The following is a 27,271-nucleotide window of genomic DNA, read 5'->3' as shown; positions in this document are numbered from 1 at the left end:
CTCACAGGCTTGGCCAAATGGTGTTGGAAATGCATTGCCAAATTGAGTTACAGACCTGATTTTGCCTTTCAGCTGTTGGGGAAAAATCAGACTCCATTGGGGGTGTCTTGGTTTTGTTTTCTTGTCTGTAGACATTTGGTTTGGGGGTCTTTTTCCTGCTAGATCCAATAAGAGCAACAAGGGTATTTCTTTTTTCTTTTTTTTTTTTTTTTCCATATATTTTTCTCTTTTTGTTGTTGTTACTAATTTTTTTCTTTTATTTCCTTTTACTTTTTTCTTTTTTTTTTTTTTAAATTTTAAGGTTTGTACTTTAGTTGGTTGTTTTTTTTTCCTGGCATATAATCATCAAAGAGTTTTGCATGAGAAAGGTGACAGTACTTAATGAAACTCAGCACCTAAGGGCATAAGGCAGTTGTAGGTTTGTTTGTTTGTTTTTTTTTTTTATTTTTCAATCAGCACCAATCCCATAAATAATGTTCTACACTTGGTGTACGGTATAAAACTGATGTGGAGATGCCTCCTTCTCCACCTGTGATTCCTAGGTGTGGAAGTTGAAATACTGTTTCTTGTGTGTAAAAAACAAAAGAAAAGTTTTTCTTTTTGTTTTTACTTACAAAACATAGAGAATATCTTTTTTCTTTTTTTTTTTTTATACATACAGCAACCAGAAAGAAAGCTTATCTGAAGGTTTGTGTTTGTTTCATGATCTGTGTTTACCGTAAACAAAAATAAGGTCCCCTCTTTTACTTTTGCTTTAAGGAGCTTTTAAAGTGAAGATTCATATTGTAGCAACTCATATAAGAGAGGTCCATCTCTATACCTAATACCTACAGCTGTGGGGGTGACATACTGGAGGATGTTGATAGTTCTTCTTAACCTCCTGTCTACAAAATGAGCATCCCATGCCGGGTATCTTTTTCTTGGGATGTCAATCTTAATGAGAGGCCCCTCGGGGGGATAGGGTCGCCCAGATGGAGTAGATGGTACCATTGCTCTCACCTGGAAAACGGGCAAGCAAGTGTCAGCTGTGAGTTCCTCCTGTTGCTCCGTGACCGCTCTGGTGGGCGTAGCCTGGGCCCCCCGGTACCCAGGGGTTTGGGGTGCCATGGGCTCAACATCGGGGGGCAAAGGAATGCCCCAGAGCAGCTCGGCGCAACAGGAGCTGGCAAAGATCTTAGCTCTTGGCCCCATGGGATGCAGCACACCATAATATAACAGCATCAAAGCTATCCCAGCAGCAAAGCTAAGAAAGACACAACACAGTGCTGGCACGGCATATGAGTCAGTAGTGTCAGGATCTCTGTAAAAATACCAAAGGAGCGTCAAGGCCGCGTTCTCCGTCAGCACTACCGTGTAATACGCAAACATTCTGTATCGAGTCCGCCCTTCCTTGACATTAAACCAGCAGAAAATGTACACAATCCCTACCACCATGTTGAAGAGGATCTCCTCCCACTTGGACATGCAGAAATCCGTCCCGCCATGGATGATCCAGAAAGCCATGGCGCACCAATGGACCACTACAAAGATCCCAAAGTAGAGCTGGAAGATGGAAGCAAAGAGAGCAAAAGAAATAACTCGGGATGAGATGGTGAAGAGGCGCCAGAAGAGATGGATGAGGGCCCCTCTGTAGCTCATACTCTTCTTGTCGTCCCTAGAGTCCCGAAGAAGCTTGTGATAGGAGGCTAGCACCCAAGCCAGGGACATCAGGGAGGCCACAGAGGACACACCTGCCGGAAGACACACAGATCCACTGAGTTAGACAGGAGGTTTGGTTGAAAACATCATCTGCTCACTAAATTATTGCATCTGGGGCAGGCTCAGCAGCCCAAGGGTTCAACTCACGCCAGGTTGTCCTTATAGTCTAGAGGAGAGAAATACAGAAATATCAGTGTGGGAATTCAGGAGTTCTCTGACACAGCCCCTCATGCTTATCTTCAGGAGCCATTGGCTCTGCCACCCCACCCCAGCTCTTCTCTTCTTAGGGGGAACAGCCTCTGTCATCAGCTTTGACCCACATTTGAAATTCTGAAGAGTCCAGCTCCCACCTAAACACTGCAGCCCAAGAATGAAGGTCACTTTCTATAAAAAGGGGTCTATCTAGAACTTCATCATTGCAAAAGGAGGACATCTACATTCCTTGTAGCTGCAGGGATCATTTTTATTTTAAAATACTTCCAAACAAGCAACATTCCCATTGAGTGGTACTTGATTTTGCCTTAATCTGGAATCCATGCTTGCATTCACCTTTGGAAAAAGTAGGCAAATGGTCAGGTTGTTTTGTCACCCTGTGGTCCCATGCAGATTAATATATAAATACAGGTAACATTGAGACTCGTCAATACCCTCCCAAGAGCCCTGAAAGAAGGAATCTGATCCCTCTAGCAACTCTCCTGCTCTCTTTCCAGGATGGACAGAAGGTGGGAGGTATCTTATCTCCAGCCTTGTCTCCTGGATGGACCACAGCTGTAAGTCACAGTCATGTCCCCAGCCCCATCTCCAGTCCTGTCTCATTCTGCCCATGCTGGGGCCACCTGGAGGGACTTTGGATCTGGTCCATCCCCTTGCTTTGCCAGGGACTGCTGAGGGAACCATTCCAGTGGGAAGCTCTTCCCTGTGCACTCAGACCCTGCCACACATCAGCAAGTCCATTGCCTGCACTGGGATCCCCCTCAAGTCCCAGCTCATCCCCCTGCACCCTGGTGTGAGGCAGGCACCCCATGATATTCCAAAAGGGTTTGATCTTATTCCCCGTCCCAACCAGCATTATTTATTTGCTCCAATGGATGAAAAACAGTGCCCCATCAGCCTCCAAGAGCTTTTAGAAATAAAACAGCATGGATGATCCCAAGGGGAGATGGAATAACTCATTGAGCAAAGCACTATAATAAAAAATAATTGACAGATTCCTGGGAAAAGAGAAGGCCACTGGCATCTCATTCCTTTGCTTCCACTTCAGCTCACTGAGAAACTGCTTTGCAGGTGAGGAAACAGATGATGGACTAAGATCCATGTTTGAGAAGTGAAGTAATTTGTTAGCTATACTTTGGTTGGGCTTTTGCTGACAATTTCTCTGGGAACATCACCTGTAAAATCTAAAGGAAAAAGGCTTATGGTTTCAAGGAACACGGACACTGAAATGTCTGAACCCCTTAAATTTCTCTTTCTCCTGTTCTCACCTCACTTCTTCCTCTCCCCACAAGGGTCTGGCTCCTGTGGGGATGGAATAAAGATCTACTGGATCTTCAGATCTCATTTCAAAGGCTTTATCTTCTTCTTGAGGATCCCACCCCACAGTGTGCTGAGGTTAGATTTTCCCCTTTCCAGCCTGGCTATGTCTGGAGGAGATGTGAAAAGATGTCCAGGAATGTCAGACCTCCACCTCTGCCCCTCATTCCAGCTCTCCCACCCTACAGGTCCACCAAAACTCTGTCTTTCCACCAGCTCTCAGGTCTCTCAATACCTCACCTTTGGGCTCACACACATCAGCATTTCAGACTGAATTTGAAACAACCCAACAAACCACAAGAGAGTAAGATCAATGGCATTATCAAAGAGGGAGGTTTTAGACCATCACCTTGAAGAAACCCACCATTTTCCCCAAGATATAAGTCCTTAATAAGAAACTCTTGCACATAGGTCTTGAGGGTTTAATGGATGGAAACTTCCAAAAGTGAATAACCTCAGCCTCAAGCAGATATAGATCAGATTTATTTTCAACCTACCAGATGTGTTACATTTCTGGGAGACAAAACACTTTTGGAACACCACACAATTCCTAAGGTGATGCTATGTGTGTAGTTACAGTTGGTTGCAGTAAGTTCTCAATATTCACTGCTAAAGCTTTCTGTGATTAGAAGGAAAAAAAAAAAAAAAAGTCATTTATTGTTTTGTTTTAGTACTGTTACACTAGAAAGTCATAAGTATCTGAACACTGAAACTCAAGCAGTGCCAACCCACAAGAGCCTGATGTGTCACACAGGCTTGAAAATGTTTCTGTTGGATTCATTTATTCTCGAATAGAGAGAGGAATAAAATACAGCAGAAACAAAACCCCAGTGTACACATAGAGGCCATTGCCACTGTCATGTTTGCAGTGCAGAAACCTACACTAATGTCAGACTTGGCTGTAAATTGCTCTGAGCTGCCTGGGTGTGTGTGCATTGAGTCACTCCTGTTGCGTGGTCCCATGCCTGCTGAGAGTCATCTGAACATCCCTGCAAGTCAACAGAGGGGGCAGACACCTCCAGAAAGTGATTCAACCTCTTCTAAAATCCATGTGTGGGACAAGAGGGGTTGACTCATGCTCCCAAAGTGTCTGTCTCCCTTGACAGGGGAGTGAGGGGACTTGTGAACACCAGTGGTCAGGTGGGATGAGTTCTACCCTTCTCAGTTTGTTCCTTCCTTATCTGCACTAAGAACTAAGGAGGGGAGGAAGGAAGGATCTTTAGACATTTTGGCATGTTCTTGTTGTTTAAAAATTCATGACTCTGTGGCAAATCTGAATTGTGGCATCCTAGATATGAGAAGGATCTGAACATAGATTTTAGGGCAGGGTGGTCCATCAGTAGATGGACCTCAACAGGAGCTATGGAGCAATATGAAGATTTCTACTTCTGCCACAGAAATCATTCCCTGGCTATTTCATTCAGACTCAAATGACAAAGCACACCTTGGCTTTTGTCATCTCAACCACGAGTTTCTCATTCCCATCTTTCCCTGTTGCTTCCATTCTGAGATGACTTCACCGATTGTGGGATAAACTCTTTCTCTTCCACTTCTCCAGGCCTTATTTCAAAGCAACTACAGAGATCTCTCAAATCATAACGAGAACAAAACCAAGAAGTCCTGGCAAGTTGGATCACATGGGAAATGTTGTTGTTTTTTTTTTTTTAATTGTTATTATTTTGATTTTCATTTTTGCACATGGTGACTGACGCACCTTCATCTCGCATGAGTGGGTTTCAGCTCCCTTCCAAGTTTTGGTTGGCGTTGGTTTAAAACTGAAGTCACTTCCAAAAACACACTCCCACTCCTCCCACTCTGTGCTTAGTCTGAGGAGTGGAAAATTACCCTCTTGCACTGCCACCTTTCTGTGGGTATTCTCCAGCCAGGAAGGCATTAACTACCATGGGGCTGGAAGCTCTGTGTCTGCATCTGTGGGATCTCTATCTTGCCTGCCAGAATAACACAGCCTGGGATTGTCTTCAAATTCTCTGCACCAAGCATTACAACAGCCCTTGAACTCCTTCTGTCACCTGCTAGAAGAGATGAGGGAGTCCATAGTTAGCCCCATTGAGGAGTCAAACCAATGTCTCTTGAATGACACATCACAAGAGCTGGTTGCTCAAATCCTTTTAGTAATGTCAAGTCCTTATGCTGAGACACCTCCTAACCTACATTCAGCATGGTGAGGAAGAGCTCCCTAATGTCCCCATTTGACAGAAGAAGCACTGAGAAGGCTTTATCCAAGGTCTCATTCCCGGGAAGTAGTGGATTCTCCATCCCTGGAGATATTTCAAAAGAGCCTGGATGTGGCACTCAGTGCCATGGGCTGGGAACTGCAGCGGGAGTGGATCAAAGGTTGGACTTGATGAGCTCTGAGGTCCCTTCCAACCCAGCCAATTCTAGGATTCTATGATTCTCATGTAAAATCCATGCTAAAGCAAGGAATTGATCTCTTTCACAACACAGAATTCTCTGCATTCAGGATTCAGCTCCATAACTGCAGAGGTTCACCTTGGGGTGTCCATGAGTGAGTGATGCCTTTTACTTCACTCAATGGTGAAGCCATAGTTCTTCCATGGCAGATGGGAATCCAGCAACACTGAAATGCTCCAGGATATCCCAGACCTCCTTGTGGAGTTGGCAGACATGACAAACTTGTATAAAGAAGGCAAGAACATTTTTGAGCTGGAAGCTAGAGTGAAGCTGGGCACTCAGGGCATCTCAAATGATGCTGGGCAAAAGTCAACCAAGTTATTTCTTGAGTCATCACACTCAGTGGAGCCAGAGCTGTGGGGAGGTTATTGCCTAGAGCCTGTATTATACAGCCAGTATTCCTATATCTCCACTGAATCCAAGGGAAGCCTGGACACGTGGAGACACCTCTGCTGGAGACACCTTTGTTTAGGTGTCTGGATCTGGAGATGAACTTGCCCAGCATCTCGAACTGCCTTGATGCTGACTCGAGTAACCTGGTCTGGTGTCCCTTCCCATGGTAGGGGATAGGAAGTAGATGATCTTTAAGATCCCTTCCCATCCAAACTGTTCTATATTCTCTGATTCTTGCCTTATTAATTCTGCCTTTCTCAGGGGGAGCTAACGAGCAGTGTTCAGTGGTGAACACAGGTGGCAGGCAGACTGAGAAGTGGAGGGGGAAAAGAAATGAGAAAGCAGTGAGAAATAAGGCAGCCATAGAAAAGGTTAAACTTTCCAAGGAGAGTGTCAGGCCAAGGAATAGAGAGAGAAGGGAAAAGAACAACCATTTCCTTGAGTCGTGACAAAGGAGTGGAGTAAACTGTAATGCAGGTAATGATCTGGTGCTGGAGGGGAGAAGCACGAAGCATTCTGACATCAAGGGAAGCTCCTGGAGCCTTGCTGAAGCTCACAGGGGCAGGATGAATTTCAGCCCAGTTTGGTTTTCATCCTCTAGTTCCTACTGATGGCCCAGAAAAAGAAAAGACCATGTCAGAAATATAATGAAGGTCCTTGAAAAACCCACATTCACAAGCGAGACTCAAAACAATGACTCCCCTTAAACTGCCAGTGCTGTTTTTAAAGCCAATATATATATGTACAGGAAGAAAAAAAGTGCATTAAAAGCCATGCCAGTCTATTTGGCCTCTCCATGCTATGCAATTATACATGGTTTTCCAACTAGTGTAATAAAATCATGTAGACGAATCACACACACGCACACAAAAGAATATTTTAAATTAAAAATATAACCATTTCCCACCCTCCAAACTCCCAGTGTTGTCCAGTTGAGGAGGGAGGTTTTTTCACCAGGGCTATGCACCATTTTCATCAGAAATCCAGCAGCTGTGAGTAATTTGCAGCATATTCCCTAAGTATTTACTCTGGTGCCTGTCCCTTTAAAGCTGAAAATGATGCTTAATGGTGCTCTATTTCTTCTTTATTTATTTATTTTATTTTATTTTATTTTTTACATTAATTCTCCTGAAGATTCTACTAAACCGAAATGGGAAGATACCAACATTTTCCCTGGGTGAGCTGGGCAGGAAATATTCAGTGGGACATGAAACCTTCCATCAACCCCTGGGCTTTCTGAATGTTGCTTGCTGAATGTCAAGTGCCACAGCTCAGTTCCTGCCCATCCCTGTCTGGCTGCTCAGTCTTCTGTGCTGTGAACCCTCTTATCATATTTTCCCCTTTTGGGTGGCACACTCTTCCCTGAAGGTCTCTAGGAATGCAGGACCATCAAGGTTTTTGTTTGGGTGCACATGGAGTGAAAATGCATTTCTGTACAAAAAAGACAGAGCCAGATTCTGCTCTTGTAACAACACTGCCTGGAAGTTGCTCTCCCTTATGTTTTAATCTGGTTTTATCTATTTGTACCAGAGTAAAAGGGGTCAGGCTCAGCCCTCAGGTCTGATTTAATTTGTTCCTGCTATAGTTGATGTTTAATTTATTTTTTTTTATCATCTTTCAGAGGAGGGAATTATCTTTTTTTCCTTTCATTCTCTCTCTTTGTTTCTGACTTCAAACATGGAAGAGTATGGATCTTTCCTATAAATAATATTAAATAAATAACCAGTACATAAATAATCAAGGTCTGCATCATCTGTTTTGACATTCATTTGCCTCACAGAATTTCAGGACACTTCCTTAACCAGTTGTGATAAGGACTGTTCCACCTGTGGTGAACATCACTCAGAAGTCTGACCCAGGAATGGCCTTTCTGTTGCCTCTATGTGCCACCTATTTTTATGGTCACTGAACACTCTGTGGGTGCAACCAAGCCCAAAAAGTGAGCTGAACATAATTTCAGTATTTTCAACTTCTCATTTCCTGTGGATGCTTTTAATAGAAAGAATGGGGTTGGCTAAAATCCAGAGTTCTCCTCAGGGGATGTCTTATCTCACACATCTCAGACAACAAGAGATTAATCAAGTTTTGGTTTTGGAAGGTTTGTCTCTACCCAGTGACTACAAAGGGATTCAACTTCATTTAGACAGTTTAAGGTGAGGTAAAGTTTAAGCTGTCTAAGATAAATTCAGCTGCTCAATGAGGGGGATGGATCCCATCCCTGGGGCTCAAGAGAGCCGAGGGATTTGTTCACCTTTGGGAGATGATTGATAAAGGATGGGGATCTGCTGAAACAGTTCCTGGAGATGAACTTCTTTACATTTGTCATGGGAGTCTGGGTCTACACTGAGGTCTTCCTTTGGATACAGGACTGCCAATTCACCTCTGGATTGGACTCAGGGCTGGAGTGATGGAAAACCAGAGCCTGACTTTGGGAAGAGCTGTGACTTGGATTTTCTACTGGTGCCACCAGTGTCTTGTCCTTTGCTCTTTTCTCATTAAAAATTATTTTGGTTTCACTGGGCAAGGGGTGAGTTTCAAATATTCAGGATCTTCTCCCTTGCTAGGGAGATCTGAGATGTTCTCCCAAGGACCATGCACATCTTTCTCCCCAGGGCCTGACTCCCACAGGACACAGCCTCACCAGTCCACAGGAAATAAAAAACTACTGGAGACTGTTTGGGAAAGGTAGGAAGCAAAGGTAAGGAACTCAGTCCAGGGACCAATCTCCAAGTAGATATGAACAAAAAGTCTTTTGCCACTGAATTCCACTGGGACTTCCTGACACGAGGCTTTGCTTTGAGTTTCTGTACAGAAGAGACCAGGTCCAAGCTAGCACAAGGAAGACTCTTCCACATTAGAGCAGAAGAGCATCCACATTCCCAAATCTTTTATTGTGAGACTGTGAAAGTCCTTAGCAAGGCAACTTCAGCCTGGAGAAGCTTGCTCACGTAAAGAGTTTCCCTCCCAGCCCTGGCCAGTTAAAGGCTGGTTCATGTCCTGAAATGTGAATGCTTCCTAAAACCTTCTTTTTTTTTTTTTTTTTTCCTCAATTAAGATGTCCTCACTGACCCCAGAAACACTGGATCTCTTTTTAGTTCCCCTCCAGCCTTCATCTTAGCCCTGCCTTGAGGAACTGAGGTCCACAGGTTTGCTGCAGCTTGTGTTTCAAAAGGATTTGCCTTTCTCCTGCTGCCTACCAGTTGTCCTCAATGTCTCTTTTGCTCTATTGCTGGAAGAGGTGACCGGTCACATTCATCTCATTTGTGCTCTCATTATCTCAGCTGCTTCTGTCACATCTCCTCCTATTCATCTCCTCTGTGAACTCAGGAGATGCTGAACTGGCTCAGGCCCTGGGGCCATCCAGTCTTGTATCTCCTCCTGGACCCAAGCCAATGATGTGGATCCTTCTGCAGGAGGCACCAGCACCCCAGGCCGAGCAGAAATGGGATGATCTGCCCTCTGTTTTGGATTGGATTGTCCTCAAATACCCTCAGCAAAGTGTCAAATCTTCTGTTGAAAGTGTTGGTTATCACCCACCACATTAGGATTGGCAAAGCTTCTCCCTGTTTTAAAACATTCTTAATTAAGGTCTTCCTTGCACCACGTGCTTCAGTGTTTATCCCACTCAGGAAGAGCTGCCTGAGATGGGATGGTTTCCCTCTGGAAAGGCCTCTCTGTCCCTCCATTGGCTCTTCTTGGAGTGTGGGTGATCAAACTGAAATGGTCAAAGCAACAGAAGTGGGCAAGATAAAAAGTGCCCTAGGATAGCAGTGGTTTGGCATCCTCCAAATCCTCACAAGAGCTCAGAGGTGAGGAAACCAGAACGTGGGCTTGGGGAAACCTGTTCCTGGCTCCAAGATAAGCAGAATATTTGGCATTGACCTCTTCAGAGAAGTTGCCAAACCCAACATAATGTGGACAAATTTGAATGACATGGATTTTATAGTACTGAAGGCCAAGCATGCTAAAAGAGGGTTGAACTAGATGACCTTTAAAGGTCCTTTCCAACCCAATCCATTCTAAGATGCCATGAAAACAACTTCCCAGCACCCTCTTGATGAGAGCAGGGTGTTGTGACCAGTCAGAAGACACATCTAAGTTGCATTTCTCTGAACAACCAGACAGAATTCTCACCATCTTCAAGAAAAGAGTAGCAGAAAAGCAACACCCCCCTTTGCTACCACAAGAAGAAGTTGATCTTGGCAGGCAGGCATCCACACAGGCCTCACAGGAATGTAAATTCACCATTTGCTTTCCATAATAGCCTTTGCCTCTATCCTAGGATGCTGACCACAGGTATCTCAGGTATTACCTACTTATGGAGGCAAAAAAAAGCTGCTGAAACTCTACAGGTGAAACATTTCTGATAGCAACTGCCTGAAGTTGAAATCTCAGTCCTTATATTTGCACAGATCTTCAAGAAAAGCTTCACCTGAGCTGGCTGAGAACTTTGATCTTGTAGAGTAGTTTGTCACTAGATAACGGCTCACAAAAAAAAACAACCAAACAAAAAAAAACCCAACCACCACCACCACCAAAAAAAACCCCAAAAACCAAAAAAAAGCACATGGGAACCCAGGCCTTGAAAGATCTTGGGTCACCGTGGTGCCATCTGAAGTAGCAAATCAGAAACAGTGCCAGGGCTGTTCACTGACCTGAGCCCAGCTGGCAAAGTCTGCCATGTCCATGCTATTAAACTTTCTTAGTAGTTGCATCCCAACTGTCTTTTGGGAATGGTTCCTGGACTGGATGACCTTGTTTTCTCATGCCTGGGAAAGCTTTGGGAATGGGCTAGCTGGCCAAAACCTGTACCAGAGCCCATGTTGACAGAATTGCTTGAGTATCAGTGTCTGGCCTCCAGCACTGTTTGCATCACAAGTGTAGACACAACCTGTGAGCAGTCCTCTGCCTGTCACCCAAATGGCCATAAAATGCCCTTCAGCACTTTAAAAAAAATGCCATGGAAGATGTGGTTCAACTTCTGAAGATGGAGCCTCTCACATTACCAGATTTTCCAAGCTGGGCTTTTTGGCAGAGAAAATTGGCCCAGATGGCTTCTCTGGGGAGCCCAGGCATGGCAGCTAGAATTTAGTCATGGTGTTAGAGGTGTAGATAGCTTTATAGCTGTAAAATGTTATTTTGGCACTGTAGGTTAATCCTTCAGCTATGCTCTCAAAACTATGTCTAAGAAAAATGCCATCATGACTCTGTTGCTATAGCTATATATGGGAAAAACTTGGCTTGTGGAGAAAAACCCACTTCTGAAGGTCCACTGGAGCCTCTTATGGAAGTCTAATGGTGGAGTTAAAGAAATTTGACTTCAAAATCACACTTTTCAGGGGAAGAAATGCATGGCAGATGTTTAAGACCACTCAGGAACCTGGGGTTAGTTTGGTGAATAGTTTCAGTCTTAAAGAAGCTGGAGGTGACCATGGAGGAGAGGAAGGAGACACAGCAAGACTCATCTTTCCTTTGTAGTGCCCTTTGATGGGACATTACTATGATATTATTTATGACATACAGCCACTTGTTTTGAAATCACTCCTCCAGTTTGAAACTTTCCATAAATGTTAAGAAAACGTAAAAAGAATTTGTTGTCCCCCTCTGACCTAAAGCAAACAGTTCCACTTCAGTAGGTCCTGTTTTGCTGGTGTTAATCCAGAACAGTTCTTTCCTTTGTGATTTTTGGCCAGAAATCTCATGAGTTTTACTGCTGGTGTTTTTGATGGTGTTGTGGGGCTACATTTGATGTTTCTTCCACTTAGAATTAAGTGCTGGTATCACTTAAATTAGGGTTTCTGTAGCCTGGCAACCCACACCCCCAGCAAAACTCAAGATATAATTTACACAAATACTTTTCTCTCTCCAGAATCTTGCCAAAGGGCATTCTGAATGTCACGGGGACAGGGGTGCAGGTCTATGGACAGGTCCATAGAGGCTCTTGGCACAACCAACCATGTGCATCTCTGTTTTCAGGAATGGGAGATGGTCTGGTCTGAGCCTGCCCTAAATTTATCCAGGTACCAACCACCTGGTCTGGTTCTGCTGGGGAAATGTGCTGGGGGAGCTGAAGCCAGGATTTTCTGGGCACAGTTGTTTGAGAATAGAGCATGAGAACTCTTATATGTGTCTATTTTTGTCAAAGCCTGTATGAATTGCCACTCTGTTCAGACTGAGGTGCCCTCTGCTCAGTCATCACTGTAATTATAAAGACTTGAGTTAAATCCCTGTTAATCTGAATGACTTGAATTGCTCTCTCTGAATGGCACTGTTAAAGAACCCCACTTGATTCCCCAAAAGTCAACAGCCAGAGGCAGGATTGGAAGGTCCTCAAAAGACCCCCAAGAGATTCCCCATGCAATGCTCCATCAGGATGTCCTGACAACACCTCCAGCAAAGATGGGTTTTAAACATGGGCCTGAAGAGCAAAATCCCTTTTTGTTACAAAAATCCCAATGCTACAGGGCAGTAGAGTCTATCACAGAAACCTGGTTCAGCCTGAAAGAAGCACAGCCAGCAGAGAAGTGTAAGAGTCATTTCTATGGGCTTCCATGGCTTTTTCTTGGTCCACTTTCTGGTTCCTCTTGTGCTCACTTGCTTCTGACCTCAGGAAATCAGAGTAGCCTGAGCAGAGCCTTGTACCTCCATGGCCATCAGGGTGGCATCCAAATCTTACCAGGAACCTGAGGTGGGAGGAAAGTCAACCTAAAGGACAATATAAAATGTCCTTTATATTTAATATGGACAGCACCACCATTAGCATGGATCTAGCATGGATCTCTAGAGAATAAGGACACCCAAGTCTGACTGTGCAGCTTTGATAAAGAATCATAGAAACACAGAATGGTTTGGGTTGGAAGGGACCTTAAAGATCATCCAGTTCCAACCCCTCTGCCATGGGAGGAATCTCACTCTTGTAGGCTCTTGATCAGATGCATAGAGCTGTGTGGCTGCTGATTGCTGAGCTCCAGTGGGTTTTTTCCCTCTGCTATTTAAAAGAGTCTTTCCCAGAGCAACAGGAGAAAAAAACCAAAACCCAAATTTGATGACTTTGGGAAAAATAAGGTGGCAAAATCCAAGAAGAGCCACTCTTGGAGGAAAAATCCTACTGCATGTTCAATATCTGGTTCTCTGTGATGGATGCTTTAGACACAATTTCTATCAGCCAGTTCTTTGCTCAGATTATTGAGTGTATTGGACGTCTGACCAGACTCCAGCAGAGATGCTCCTGATTTACACTCTGCAAAGATCAGAGCAAGCCTCTTATATTGGGATTTTTCAGACCTAATGCTGTTTGAACTCTACCACAAGGAATCTTTAGAAGAGAAGAACACCTTATGATACTACTGGAATGTACTAAAATGGGGGAAAAAAAACACCCTTTCCTAAGGAAAACACCACATGGCTTGATTTAGAATAAAATTCTTCTCCACCAGTTCTATGTTCTGAGTAGGGAAAGTTGGTGTGAAACACCACAGCTCCATGAAAACATCCAATATACTTGAATATTAACACTACATGTCTAATATTTGTTAGAGCACCCTTATCCTGGGATCCTTTTTAAATTCAGCTGAGAACCATTGAGAATAATTCAAATCTGCCTAGCACAAGTTGAAAGGATGTTGGAAAGGATGTTGTAGTCTTGCAGGTGGAACTAAAATACTCTGAAAAAAACATCCAGGGGCAAGTCAGGACTGGAAAAGAAAGCCCTAGGAGTTCTGTCTGCTTCTGAAAGTCACAATGAGAATCACTTTGCCCTTGCACAGGTCTGGGGCAGCTTCTGGACCCAGGACCCTGCACCTAGAGATCAGTAACTGAGCAAAGCCCAATTCTGTTGACTGCTACACTCATGTCATTATTCTGTCTCAGCCTCCAAAAACAAGGTGGCCCAATCCAGGCTTCTTGTTGGGAATCATCCTTGGCCTGAAGCAAGCCTGGGAATTGTTTGGGTTGGTGCTAGGCTGTCATGGAGTGAAAATGTGCCAAGGGCTGTGCTGATAACTGAGCCACGTGGATGACTGAGATCTGGTGGCTGTGCTCTGATGTCTTTCAGTTTATTAGATCAGATGAAACCCAGCAGACTTGTCACCAGATTGAGGAACCAACATCTTCTGCCAGTGAAGGAAGTTCCTGCTATAAATACAGCTCCCACTGCCAGTTCCTTGGAGATGAGGCAACATCAAGGCAAGGTTTCAAACAGTCTGTACCAAACAGGGATCCTGCAAAACCTCCTCTGGTTAATGGTTTGGCCTGGACACAGAAAGCTGAGGGGGAAGTCTTTTGAGAAATAATTTCATCTCAGGCCTGGAAATGGTTTGGAAGTGATGGGGGAGAGGTAGGAAACCCAACTTGGTTCACACTCCCTGGCCAAGGTAAGAGGGTCTTCATAGAGGGTGTTTAGAGGAGAAGTGTCAGCAGTGCAGACCTTAGGGCTCATAAATTGTTATTACTGCACAAGGGGCCATTGGTGGAGTTGTCTCTCAACATAATTGCAGCTGAGGGGACTCCTCTCCAGAAAAGAAGGAGCATCTCAACACTTCTGGTGAGGACAAGTGGCTGGCCTCATTAGGATGAGTCTGGCAGAGCCTTTCTGTGTGTGGGAGTGACAAAGTGACAAAAACGGATGGGGTGCAGCTGTCTCACCATGGGGTAGCTGAAGGCACCAGGGACACTGCTTTCCAAGGATAACAGCAGGAACCTACTTCTTCCTCTGCTTCCCATTAGCTTTGTGTGCTCTGTAAAGGTCTAAGCAATGAGCAGCAGAACTCAACAACACACCAACACCCAGGGGTTAACTCAGGCTCAGGTTGGGTTTTATCTCCTGGGACTTTTTGCTTTCTTCCTGTGTGAACAAGATGGGGTTGAGACTGACCCTTCACCAGGTGAGTGGACATCACCTTCCTCCAGGACAAGAATATATCAAACCTTCCATCCACTTCCCTGCTGCAAACATCACTTTGCACCTCAGGGTTATTTCAGATATGGGCTCCTGTGACAGGGAAGCTGCCATCCCTGGTGGATGGATGTCCTGTGCCAACATGGGAACCACAGAATCACAGAATGTTTAGGTTGGAAGAGACCTCCAAGATCACCCAGTCCAACCTTTGACCAACACCATAATCTAACTACTAAACCATGTCCTTAAGGACCAGGTCCAAACACCTTTTAAATGCCTCCAGGGATGGTGACTCCACCACTGTCCTGGGCCATTCCAGTGGCCTGAACATCCTGAGGACACTGAGAGCACAAATCAGTCAAATGCCACTTAGGACAAATGTCATTTCAGGAGGTTTCTAGTGGACTCAGTGAATCTGCTGCACTCCCAGGCTCAGAAGCCACCCTGAGCTGAGCATCTAAACCAACTTCTGAAACAAGAAAGTTTTTTTCCTTCAGAACTCATGGATTTTGAGGCAGCTGCATCAACCTCAACTGCTCCATCTACAGACACAGTGAAGTCCCTGCTTGGCACCTGCCCTGCATCTCCCCCAGGTTCTTTGCACATCTCAGTGGCTGTGAGAGAGGCAATAAATTCTCCTGGGTGCCTGACATGAAGCCCAGAGCTACCTGATAGAACAGCCTGGAGGGAAAAAGAGTTGAATTTCCATGTTTTTTACTGGCCAATTGCACAGCCGTGTGCAGCCACCTTTTCCTATGCTCTAATCATCAATCTGCCCTGAGAAATGTGACTCTGAGAAGGTCTGCAGCTTAAAATTACCTGGGAAAAAAAAAAAAAAAAAAAAAAAGAAAAAAGCTTTAATTTCCTGCCTGGAATCTGTTTGGCATGAACTTTCTCTCCAGGAACCTGGAGAGTAGAAATTTTCCTCAAGACCTCAGGCAACTCAGACCTCTCTGTCTGTGCCTCAGTTTCCCAGCTGGCCTGCAGCTCCTAGGACGAGCACGTGCTAAAGGCTTCTGTAGAGCTCTGATGATGTGACCCACCTAACCCCCCCCCCTCCTCATAATGATTACCCCAGTCTCACAAAACCTAAAATTGGCAGTGCTGGCTCCCTGCCAGTGCTGTCCCGTGGATGGTGACTCATCTCTGGTGGCTGGGACATGTCATATGTGTGATGGTGGCACGTGACAGGGAACAGAAGGGTGTTCTATCAGCACTCCAAAATAACTGAGCCTGAGCTATGGCAAGGTGGTGGATGGAGGAGCTGCAGGTGGGGATGGGCTCAGGGATGATGTCTCTCTTTGGGTTTGCTCCAAAATCCATCAGGAAAGGAAAAAAAAACAACAACAAGCAAACAAAAATAAAAAGCTGTTCACTGGTTTCAAAGGCTCCTTTGGACCTCCTCCTTCCCCACCAAGCTGGGACAAGATGGCTGGGGATAGGGTATGAGCTTTGCCTCAGAGCAAGACGTCCTCAGTGCCACTGCCAAGTGTGGAGATGGCTTTTTGATGCTGCTGGGAACTGGCCAGGGACCAGGACTCGTGTCAAGCAGGGCACCAAATTGCTCTCTGTCATCCGGCTTTGGTGAGAAGGAAGGGAAGGCAGGGACACAGCCATATGCCCCAGTCTGGCAAAGCACTTGAGTCATATGAGTGGCCTCCCAGGAGAGCTGCTCATGTGTTTGGAGCTCTCTGGGCATTTTGGGAGGTGGCTCCTGGGTCTGCTGATGGATATTTAAAGGGAAACTGTGGTTTAATGAGGACAAACTTTGGATGCAGGTTACTCTGGTGCCTCCCTGCCAAAGCCTTCTCAGCTGGCACAGAGATGGGGGGGTCCTGATTGTGCCTCTGCTGTTACAGAGAGCCTGGGCTGGGTGATGGAGGGTTCATAGAATCATGGAATTAGAGATTGGATGTGGCACTCAGTGCCATGGGCTGGGAACTGCAGCAGGAGTGGATCAAGGGTTGGACTTGATGATCTCTGAGGTCCCTTCCAACCCAGCCAATTCTATGATTCTATGATAGAATGATAGAATGGTTTGGGTTGGAAATTACCTTAAAGCTCATCCATTTCCATCCCTCTTCATGGGCAGGGACACCTCCCCCAGCCCAAGGTGCTCCAAGCCCCATCCAACCTGGGCTGAGACACTGCCAGGGATGGGGCAGCCACAGCTTCTCTGGGAAACCTGGGCCAGGGGCTCAGCACCCTCACAAGAAACCAGTCCAGATCCTTCTGTAGAGTCTTTGTACCCTCAAACAGATCAACAATCCCACCCAACTTGGATGTACCTGCTCAGCCCAGCAGGAATGATCCTGCACTAACTTCTAGAGCTCCTTCAGGGTTAGCAGTGCCACTTGCAGGATGAGCTTCCAAATCTCATGAACCTCTTCTCCACTTTCAGTGGAGCCACTGGAGTTTTAGTCTCTTTAGTTGGGTTCAGGCCACTGCTGATCATATTTGAAAATCATACCCCTGGGCATCTAAAGGGCTGAAGATCTTTTCTATCTTGGTTGTCCCAGCTAAGAATCTTACTTTGATCTTTGGGGTGTGAGTGGGAAGAGGACTGAGAAAAAAATAATCCATACATTTTCATTTGTATATGGCCTTGCTTTTTAGATCTCAAAACATTCCTCAACAGGTTGTGGTGCCATGGGATGTTTCCTACCCTATGAACATATCTATCAGGATGTTTCTGACAGTATGGAGCACACAGCATATTAACTATCAGCTTGTCATCAGGGGAAAGTTAACTGAGTTATCTCTACATGAGACTTAAACCCTCATCACCCACACAGGAAACCTCTCACTCAGGTGCAGCAGTGTTTAAAGTGAGGTTGGTTCATCCTGAACCCCCCCAACTTGCCTCTCTGGGCAGTGAGGACAATGACCAACCCACCCTTGCTGCTCATCCTCCAATACCCCACGAAGTCCAATTAAGTTTTCTAAACTAAGTGACAGGAAAAAACATCTTAAAGTACCCTGGCAAGAAAGGACACAGCCTCCAGGCAAGGTGTAGAAGGGGTGAGGATGTGATGAAACAGGTAGGACTTTGCTTTTTGGGACAACAAAATCTGGTGACCTCACTTACAAACTCCACCAGCACACACCTCCACTGGAGATACCCAAAATCCTTTTTTTTTTTTTTTTTTTTGTGCCTAACTTCAATCACTCTGCTTAAAAAAAAATGACCTGAAGCTAATGTTGCTTTTTCTTAAATATTCCAACAGCTCCAGGCTGCTCCTTGTGGCTTGCAGAGAGTGCAGACACCTCAGCAAATCCCTGTGGTTTCAACAGGACTTTGCATAATGAAGGTTTACACTGCAAATCTCTCCCAGATCAACATCAGGGGCATGGAGGAGAGGGGCAGAGCATCAGAGGAGAGATGGCCCTTTTGGGGAGGAAAAAGGAAAAGCAGTGCCTGAAACACTCGTGACACCAGTGAAAGGACATCAGAGGTTCTGCTAAATCTCATTAAGTCTTCAAGTAGCCACATGGAAAAAAAAAATTAAGCAGAAGGAAGCCTCTTTAAGAGATTTATGCTGGAAAAAAAAAACCAACCCAGAATCCCTCTCACTTCACTAACTGCCTAGGAGCTGGGTGTCTTCTTTAAGCTGGTTATTTGTGCTCCTTTCTATTCAGCTCAGAGGAACCAGCACCTCTGCAGGGTGAAGTGGGTTAAGAATGGCTTATTCAGCAAGTAGTGAGGTGGATTATCTGCTAGGAGTGATTAAGAAGTGAATATCTGGGTTGCTGGGCTTTTTGTTGTTGTTAATATTATGTTTTTCCCTGAAAATATGCCTTGTTATTATAACATGGTGAGCGAGGGACAAGGCTGTGTCCTCTTCTTGCCTACCTGGCAGGGAGGTTGGGATTGGATGATCTTTAAGGTCTCTTCCAACCCAAAGCACTCTGTGATTCTGTGATTCTATGATTAAATTCATCACCTAGCTTCTGCCTAGATTCCCTGGAGAAAGGTGCTGCTGGAGAGCATCTTCCCTCCTTCAGTGGCTTTGGACATGGGCTGCTCCAGATTTTGGAGATATCCTTCCTTTCTCACTTCCTATTGACTTTGTTTGGACCCACAAAACTGTAGCTGTAGTAGGAGAATCCTCAGAACAGGGCTGCCTCCCAACACCAGCTTCTTCCACGTGCTGATGTTGACCCAGTTGTCCCAGCACAAAGTTCTCCAGCTCAGGCTCTCCGTGTGCAGCTTCCAGGTCAGGAGAAGAAGAACACTCAGTGTTCTCACTTGTGTCCTCTCTGGGCTATTTTCTGCTCATCTCAAGTCATCAGGTGATGGCAGCTAAGCTGGGATCTGGTCTGTCTGGTGTTAGGGGTATGATGAGGGAACATATCTCGACTTTCATGAAATCTCAGGGGGGGTTGTGCCTCAAATTCCAGCTCTGGCACTTCTTCAGCTGGGGGTTTCTGACCTCTCAGGAGATGCTGACAGAGCATTGGTACAACTGCTCCATTCTTTGGGCACTGGAGGAGCAATGAATTCCTTTTTCAGCCAACCCTTTCAAACAAGGGCCTCTCAGAGTAAAACAGCTCTTCCAAGGCATGGTGAGGCTTTTCCTTCTTCCATCCACCCCATAGATATGGAAACCAGGAAATGAAGCATTAGATTGACTGCATCTCCTCCTGCTATGCTTGTAGTTCTCTCCTACTCATTGTAACCACAATAGGTCCTTTCTGTCACTGTGCTCCTAAACATTTCTGGAGGAGATGCTCTGGGCTTGAGGAAAGATCTCCAGTGGGTGTATTCCCTCTTCCTGCCTCAACAGCTACCCTAGTATGGGAACTAGGAGAAAAAAGCAAAATTTTCTGATAGCCATTCCAATAACTGTCTTTCTACACCTCCTTAAACAGGAGAAGACTTTAGCTGACCCATCTGGAGAAGACTGGAGCCTGCCTTGGCTTCTTGCACCAGGCTTGGCATTACAGTGTTAAAAGCAGGGAGGACTGGGGCTTGAAAGAGGGATGCATATCATATAAAATGGCAAACTGACCTTTCTGTTTCCCTAAATGAATCACAGAATTGTTTGGGTTGGAAATTACCTTAAAGCTCATCCATTTCCATCCTTCTTCATGGGCAGGGACACCTCCCCCAGCCCAGGGTGCTCCAAGCCCCATCCAACCTGGGCTGAGACACTGCCAGGGATGGGGCAGCCACAGCTTCTCTGGGAAACCTGGGCCAGGGGCTCAGCACCCTCACACAAAGAATTTCTTCCTAATGTATAATCCTAAATCTCCCCTCTTTCAGTTTCAAACCCTTCCCCCTCATCCCATCCCTCCAGGCCCTTGTCCAAAGTCCCCTCCCAGGTTTCCTGGAGCCCCTTCAGGCACTGGAAGGTGCTCTAAGGTCTCCCCGTTGCAGCCTTCTCTTCTCCAGGCTGAACACCCCCAATTCTCAGCCTGGCTCCAGAGCAGAGCTGCTCCAGCCCTTGGATCATCCCCATGGCTTCCTCTGGATTCACTCCAACAGCTCCAGGTCCTGCTTGTGCTGGGGACCCCAGAACTGGACCCAGCACTTTAGGGGTTCGTCTCCCAAGAGCAGAGAATCCATAGGAGACTGTTTGAACCATACAGGAATTGCTGGAGCCCAGCCACATTATCAGGGGCTGTATTTGGGTTTATAAGGTTTGCTGTGGGTTGTTTTGCATCCCTGAGTGATGCAGCTGATCCTGTTCAGAGGCAGAATTGGTCTCTCCCTGTGCTGCCTGACGAGCCATGCTCAGGCAGACACGATGAGCCAGGAGAGACTTGAGCTGATTTTTAAACACACTGCTCTCCTAACAACATCCATCTGCCTCCAGTTTCTCCCTGCTTGAAGGGAAATCCTTGCTGCTCCCTTCCACCACGGCTCCTTTCAGCTTTTGTACATAATCACATCCTGACCAGGAGGAGGAGGAGGAGGAGGAAGGCAGAAGCACCATGGAGGAGACCTCGTACCTTGACCTGGGGGTGCTGAGCAAGCTCTGCTCCTCCTCTCCATCAGCAGCCCCCAGATGTAAGGATGCATCTCTGGCAGGGGCTGGGGGGGGTGTGGAAAGCAGGGAGAAGGTTCAGTGGGGACCCTGAGAGCTGGGTTGCTGGAGCATGGCAGGCAAAGAGCCCTCCAGGGCTGGAGGAGGCAGGGGGGGACGTGAGCTGCCTTGGAAGAGGGAGCAGATTGCTGGGTTTGGTGGAGGAATGGAGGAACTGCAGAGCTGAAGAAGGAGGAGGAATGGAGGTGGTGGGAAGGAGGAGGAGGAGGGGGAATGGGGGTGTGTGTGTGTGTGTTGGAAAATGATGCAGCTCTTTCAGTGGATTAGGCAGCCTGGAAGTGGTCGAGGGAAAGAGCTGCAGATTTGGAAGATTTTGAGGGGTTTGGTTGGAGGCTGGGGGCTGATTTTCAGCAAGCTTCACCCTGTGCTTTCTCTAGCAAGACCAAGGAGCTGCAGAACACCCCAGCAAAGCCTCTGAGGCTGTGATTTGTACATTTTATGGGAGGGTTAATAATGTTGGAAGCAGCATTAAAAAGGTGCTGGCAAATAGGGGCTGCTGTAGAGAGGGCTGCTCATCGTGTCAGCATTTGGGAGGCCTGGAGAGCTCATGATGAGAGGTTTCAGAAGAATGCTGCATAAAGAGGAGAAGGGAGGCTTCTATAAACAACTGTGATGGACATATGGAGGCAGGGGAGAGCAATCTGACTTACTGATGCTCTATGTAGTGGTGATCTTGGTCCAACCAGCAAAATTTAACTCTGATGATCCCAAATTGAGGAAACTCCTTGGGTGATGGAATCCCAGACTGGTTTGGGTTGGAAGAGACCTTAAAAATCATTCAGTCCTAACCCTCCCTGCCATGGGCAGGGACACATCCCACAGGTTGCCCCAAACCCCATCCAACCTGGCCTAGAAATGGCACAGTCTGCCAGAAATGGCATGCCACACACCAGCTGTCTTTGGGAAGCACAACCCAAGTGTCATCCCTGGGGTGTGGATTGAACAGAGGCTGAAGAACCCATCAGCTCCTCAACTGGTGCCACTTTTGGTCCTTGGAAAGGACAATTCTCCCCCAGGCTGGTGACTTTTAGGCACCATGGTTATTGGTTGGTAGAACTGCTCACCCCAGGGCTGGGACAGGGGCAGATGCCTCTTGAGTAGGGTGGATGCCCCATGCCCCATCTCTGCAGCAAGGGACATGAGAACTGGCAAACTTGTCTCTGTGGTCACTCCCAAACCTCTGCTGAGCTTTGCAGTGACAAACATCTCTGTCCCTACACAGTCCCCTACACTTCTCCCCTCTCTTTTTTGTGGACTTGCTGGGTACCACAGTGCCAACGACCAAGTCTTAACTCCTGAGAACTCTTTGGAAAAGACCCTTCAGCCTTTATCTACAAAACCAAGCACCTTCTACTACACTTCACACCATCAGAGCATTGCACAGGCATGGAAGCGTTTATCCTCACAACACAAAGTCCAATCTGGCCAGTTTTATCATCCTGCTAAATGAAGGAGGGAAACTGAGGCAGGGAAGGATTGTTCCACCAGTTCCACCCAGTTCCAGGTGGCAAATCCTTGGTGACACTTGCCATAGCAGCAGAGACTTCCTCCCTCCTCCTGATAACACCCTCATTTCTTTGGGGGTGGGTGTGGAAGAGCTGAACCTTGTCTTTTGACTGCTACTTTTGTGTTGTTTTGCTTTGGTTTTTTCCTCAGCAGAAATTTTACCCAGCCAAGGCAGCACGGAATGAGATTTGTCCCAAGTGGCAACCCAAGCTGGAGGTTCCCAACGCATCCATCAGCAGCTGAGTGGGGAGAATCAGAGGAACAGGGAAAACCGGGAGGACGGGGAGGGGGTGGGAGGGGGGGGGACACGAAGGGGGTCACTTACATGGTAATGTTTCTGCACGGTTCTTTTGGATCATTATGCAGAGCTGTAGCACCAGTTGAGGGGCACTCTCCAGGAATGTTTCCAGGAGGCGCAACATATTTACGTCTGCATATTCGTACATCATAGCCCAGTAGAAACGCCGCTGGTGTTCCTTCCTCCTCTGGCTCTGGATCCCCAGGTACATAGTTCGGATATACCTGCAGGGAAGAGGAGGGAAAAAGCTGAGCTTGAGACCTTGGGAGACATCAAAACCCAAGGAAGAGGTGAAACGGAGCTCGGAGGAACCACGCGGCTCCGGCGCCGTCTCCAGACCCGTTTTGCATCGCCAGGGTGGGAAACTTTTCACGGGTACCACCCAGATGCTTGTGAAACTTTGCACAAGAAAATGACTTCCACGTTTTGTTTTCATGGTGAGAAGAGGAGGGGCCATTAGACAAATGTTGATCATTTGGTTTTGGCTTGACAGATCATAGAATCATTTGGGTTGGGAAAGAGCTTTAAGATCATCAAACCCAACAGTTAACCCAGCACTGCCAAGGCCACCACAAAATTATGTCACTCAGCACCAGAGCTTTTAAATTGCTGCAGGGATGGTTATCCCAACAGTTGGTTCCCTGGGCAGCCTGGGCCAAGGCCTGACAACCCTTTCCATGAAGAGTTTGTCCCTAATTTACAACCTAAACCTCCCCTGGTGCAACTCGAGGCTATTTTCTCTTGTTCTATCACTTGTAACTTTGGAGAAGAAACTGATCCCCACCTCACCCCTACCTCCTTTAAGGGAGTTGTAGAGAGGGAGAAGGTTTCCCCTCAGCCTCCTTCTTTCCAGGATGAAGACCCTCAGTTCCCTCAGTTGCTTCTTGTCAGATTGTCTAAGCCCCTTCAGCACTCTTCATATGGAGCTTCTCACACAGCCCCCAAAGATCTGACCCCACTTCATCACAGGTGGAGCAACGAGACATCACCTTCACCTTCAGCACGTGTGTAACCCACAGCTTCCCACTGCTCACCTATTGATTTGGGCAACACTGGACTAGAAGGGGGTGTCTCATGCTTGGGTATGTACTGCTCTGTCACCTCTGTGTCCCTAACAGGTGTGGAAGGAGGCATGAAAACCTCCCCCTGGGGACAAAACTTCCCTTCAGGGAACATTTGGCCAACCTTTATAAACAGTGATGCTCAAGTCAGGGAAGCAGAAGGTGCCCAGATGTCACAGGACTCGTGGCACTGCAGAAAGGAAGCATCTCCAGCAGGTTCCTTCCTGATATTAATGGTCTGATATTGGGTCTGAGTGGTGGCTGCAACTTCCTGCTCTGAAATTTGGGATGGGAATAATTTCCCCTAATGCTGAGCCTGACTTCAGTCATCTGAGTCAGTCAATGGGCAGAAATGACCCCTCCTGGGACCGTTCATCTGTCCCACCTCAGATGCCAGCATGACGTTGGGCTGAAATGCCTTCTGGAGGCTCTGGGAGGGGCTCAGAGCACAAACTGGGGTTCTGCCAAAAGGATTAGCTCATTCCTTGCCACTCGGGGCGAGATTGCAGAGCAGGGATGGAAGGACACAAAGCCACGGCAGCCTCTGCATCTTCAGCTGACACCCAGGGACAGGGAGGGAGAGGATGGCTCTGCAAGCTCTGCCCTTTCCCAAGCACCTTGTCCTTCCCCTTCCCAAGCACAGGAGAGGAAAAAGCTCGAAAGGAGGCACAAGGACGCGAGCACACACACGCACGCAAAAAAAAATTAAAATCAAAATAACGCAGGGAAGCCACCAGATGGGGCTCGACACTCGAGAAAAATGCTACGCCGGTCATACGACACTGGTGACACTGGTGTGACATCGCCAGCAGAGCCCGAGTGAGGTGGAAATGCCCATGGAGCCACTTGCTCTCCATGGACACCGGTCCTCCTCCCTTTCCCACAGCATCCCAAGGCTTGATCCCGGCATTTCCCTGGAAGCACTCAACGCCAGGAGCTGCAGGATGACACGGGGATCCTGCCTTCCCTTTAGGTGTGCAAGAAGTGAAATAAATGTAGTTCAGCTGCCAAGTCAAAGGTGAGGAGAGGGAGTTGTCGTGGCTCAAGGACAAAGCAGAGAAAAGGATGATGCAACTGGTTTTTAGAATATCAAAGCCAGAACATCAGCCCCACAAAAAAAAAAAAAAAAAAAAAAACCGAAAACAAGGGGTGATGGTCATGGACAGAGGCATCACCTCTGCCAGACTCTTCCCAGAAACATATTTACCAAATCTGTCCTGAATTCCAGGGCCTCCCCTTCCCACGAGCTCCCATTCCTGCTGGTACAAGAAACCTAAACTCCTTGTCAAGGTTAAGCCACTATTTTATCATCATCCCAGCCATGGACAAGAAGAAGAATTAATTCCTTTTCACCCTGCAGCACTCTTTTACCTATGTGCACATGGTTACCATGTAAACCCTCAGTCTTCTTTTCTCCTGACTGAAAAAAAAAACCCCACCAAAAAAAATCCAACAATTTTTTTTCAGTCCTTTCTCACAGCTCACATTTCCCAGACCTCTACTCTTCTGCACTGCTGCCCTTACCAGTTGTCACCAGTTTTTGGTTATTATTAGGATTGTCTTTACTTTTCTGAGCACTCCAGGATGGCAGAACCAAACTACAACAGGGGCACCGAGTCACTCAGAAAGATTAAGAAGAAATTAACAGAAGGGACACCCTGTCCTGCAATGGTTTCTCCTTGATCTCCAGGGATCCACCACCATCCACACAGTTTAAGTTTGAATATTTCTAACTGGCAGTGAGAGGACAGGCCACTGATTCATGGAGACAGGACACATAAAAGGACATAAAAACGCATTAGATTCATATAATGCTCTGATCCTAACTCCACTGATGTCCAGAACACCAAATTCTCTTGACTATTGAGCCAGGGTCATTTTGCAAGGGTCAACTTTCTTGTGCCCCTTCCATCGATGGGGAAACTGAGTCACAGAGCAGCACAAGGGCTCTCCCAAAGTCTTCTGGCATCACAACCCAGATCTCCCAGTGCTGTCCCAATCCTCTAAACAGCACAAACACATGAGCAGAGGACCACCCTGTCTGCTGGTGATCCCTCATCTGGGCTGGACATATTTCCTTGACACCCTAAAGCCCAATCCTGCCCAATCTGATCTTTGCTGGGTGACCCAACAGGATCTATATATCCTTATGGACTCATGGGATTATGACCTTGGGAATCCCCCCTAGCATAATTTTGGATATCTGGTAGGCTTTCAACAGCTAATAAGATCTTGTATAAGCAATCAATAGAAAATTTCACCCTGCTTTAACATCCATAATGCTAAACCCTATTTTACAACACAAACATGCAACACTGCTGTGAGCAGTTTCATTCCAGGATATCTGATGCTTGGTGGTATTTGATTCACTTGTTTGAGGGCTTTTTCCTGCTTTTACTAATACTGGTTAAGTGTAGATGAAGTCTGATGAAAAAAAAATTTAAAAACAATCAAAAAATCAATGTCATTTCACCCGAAATTTGTTGTTCTCAGTCAGGCTGGTAGCAAACAGGATTCTATAATTAGCCTTTCAAAATCCATATTCAGGCCTGATCTTCAATCTTTAGCAACATGATGCTTCCTCTTATGTCAGTGAAAGCCATTCACTGCTCTGCATTTCTGAAAATCAGGCTAATTTATTTATTTAAGAGCTTAATTTTGGATACGGGAGCCTAAGTTTGGGCTTTTTTTTTTTTTTTTTTTTTTTTTTTTGTAAATTTTTGAGCTCTGGCTATTTTTATACACCAGCGTGTGTGTGTTTGTGTGTGCTGGTATTTTTAGTTGTAGCTCCCATCATGGCTTCAAGAGATAGAACTAATTTGGGATTGGGAGGGGGGGATTCGGGAGTGATTTTTCTTTAAAGGCACAAAGGATTGGCTGTCCCCTCCATCCTGGCAGGGTTCCCAGAATTCCTGTTGGCAAAATTACCCTCACACTTATTTACTACGCATGTGGCAGAAGCACAGAAACTGCACGAGGGCAAAGTCACTGCTGTCCCCGTGCCAAAGTGGGGTTTAAAGGAGCCAAAAGCATTGGCTCCACAAATGTGGCTGGATAACCTCTGGAGAGAACCCCAGGGTAACACCAGGAGGGAGAGGAGGAGATGTTTATCCTGTAAAACACCTCTCCCCCCAAGTGGAATGGGAATGGTGTGGATGAGAGAGGCTGCTCAGCTGTCTCAGCAAGGGCTGTAGAAGAAATATCCAGGGTTATGAAGCCTGAAGCTCTGTCTATGCCATTAAACAAAGGAGACCAAAGTCCTTGGCCAACTGGCAGGACTCAGCTCCACGTGCCTAGACCCATGTTGTATGTTGGCCTTGGCCAAAATTTTCAGAGTCTGTGATGGCAAATCAACAGAATGAACTATTACAGGGCTGTGTCTGTGCCTTGGCACTGTTGGATTTCC

At 46.3% G+C, this 27,271-nt stretch overlaps 1 protein-coding gene across 1 annotated transcript in view; it reads right to left on the bottom strand.

The window, feature by feature from the left end:
• Positions 1 to 318: 318 nt before the first annotated feature.
• Positions 319 to 27,271, bottom strand: part of XKR6 (XK related 6) — a 213,969-nt gene continuing 187,016 nt past the window's right edge. Inside the window, exons 2-3 of the mRNA XM_071742204.1 lie at positions 22,832 to 23,028; positions 319 to 1,730 (exon numbers count right to left, since the gene is read on the bottom strand). Of these exons, the coding sequence (XP_071598305.1) occupies positions 766 to 1,730; positions 22,832 to 23,028 (1,162 nt within the window). The 3' untranslated portion in view covers positions 319 to 765. The remainder of the gene's footprint in view (positions 1,731 to 22,831; positions 23,029 to 27,271) is intronic.

Source organism: Heliangelus exortis, chromosome 3, assembly GCF_036169615.1.
Source record: "Heliangelus exortis chromosome 3, bHelExo1.hap1, whole genome shotgun sequence".
Lineage (NCBI taxonomy): Eukaryota > Metazoa > Chordata > Aves > Apodiformes > Trochilidae > Heliangelus > Heliangelus exortis.
The sequence above is the reverse complement of the archived record's forward strand: the minus strand, read 5'-3'. Positions and strand labels throughout refer to the sequence as shown.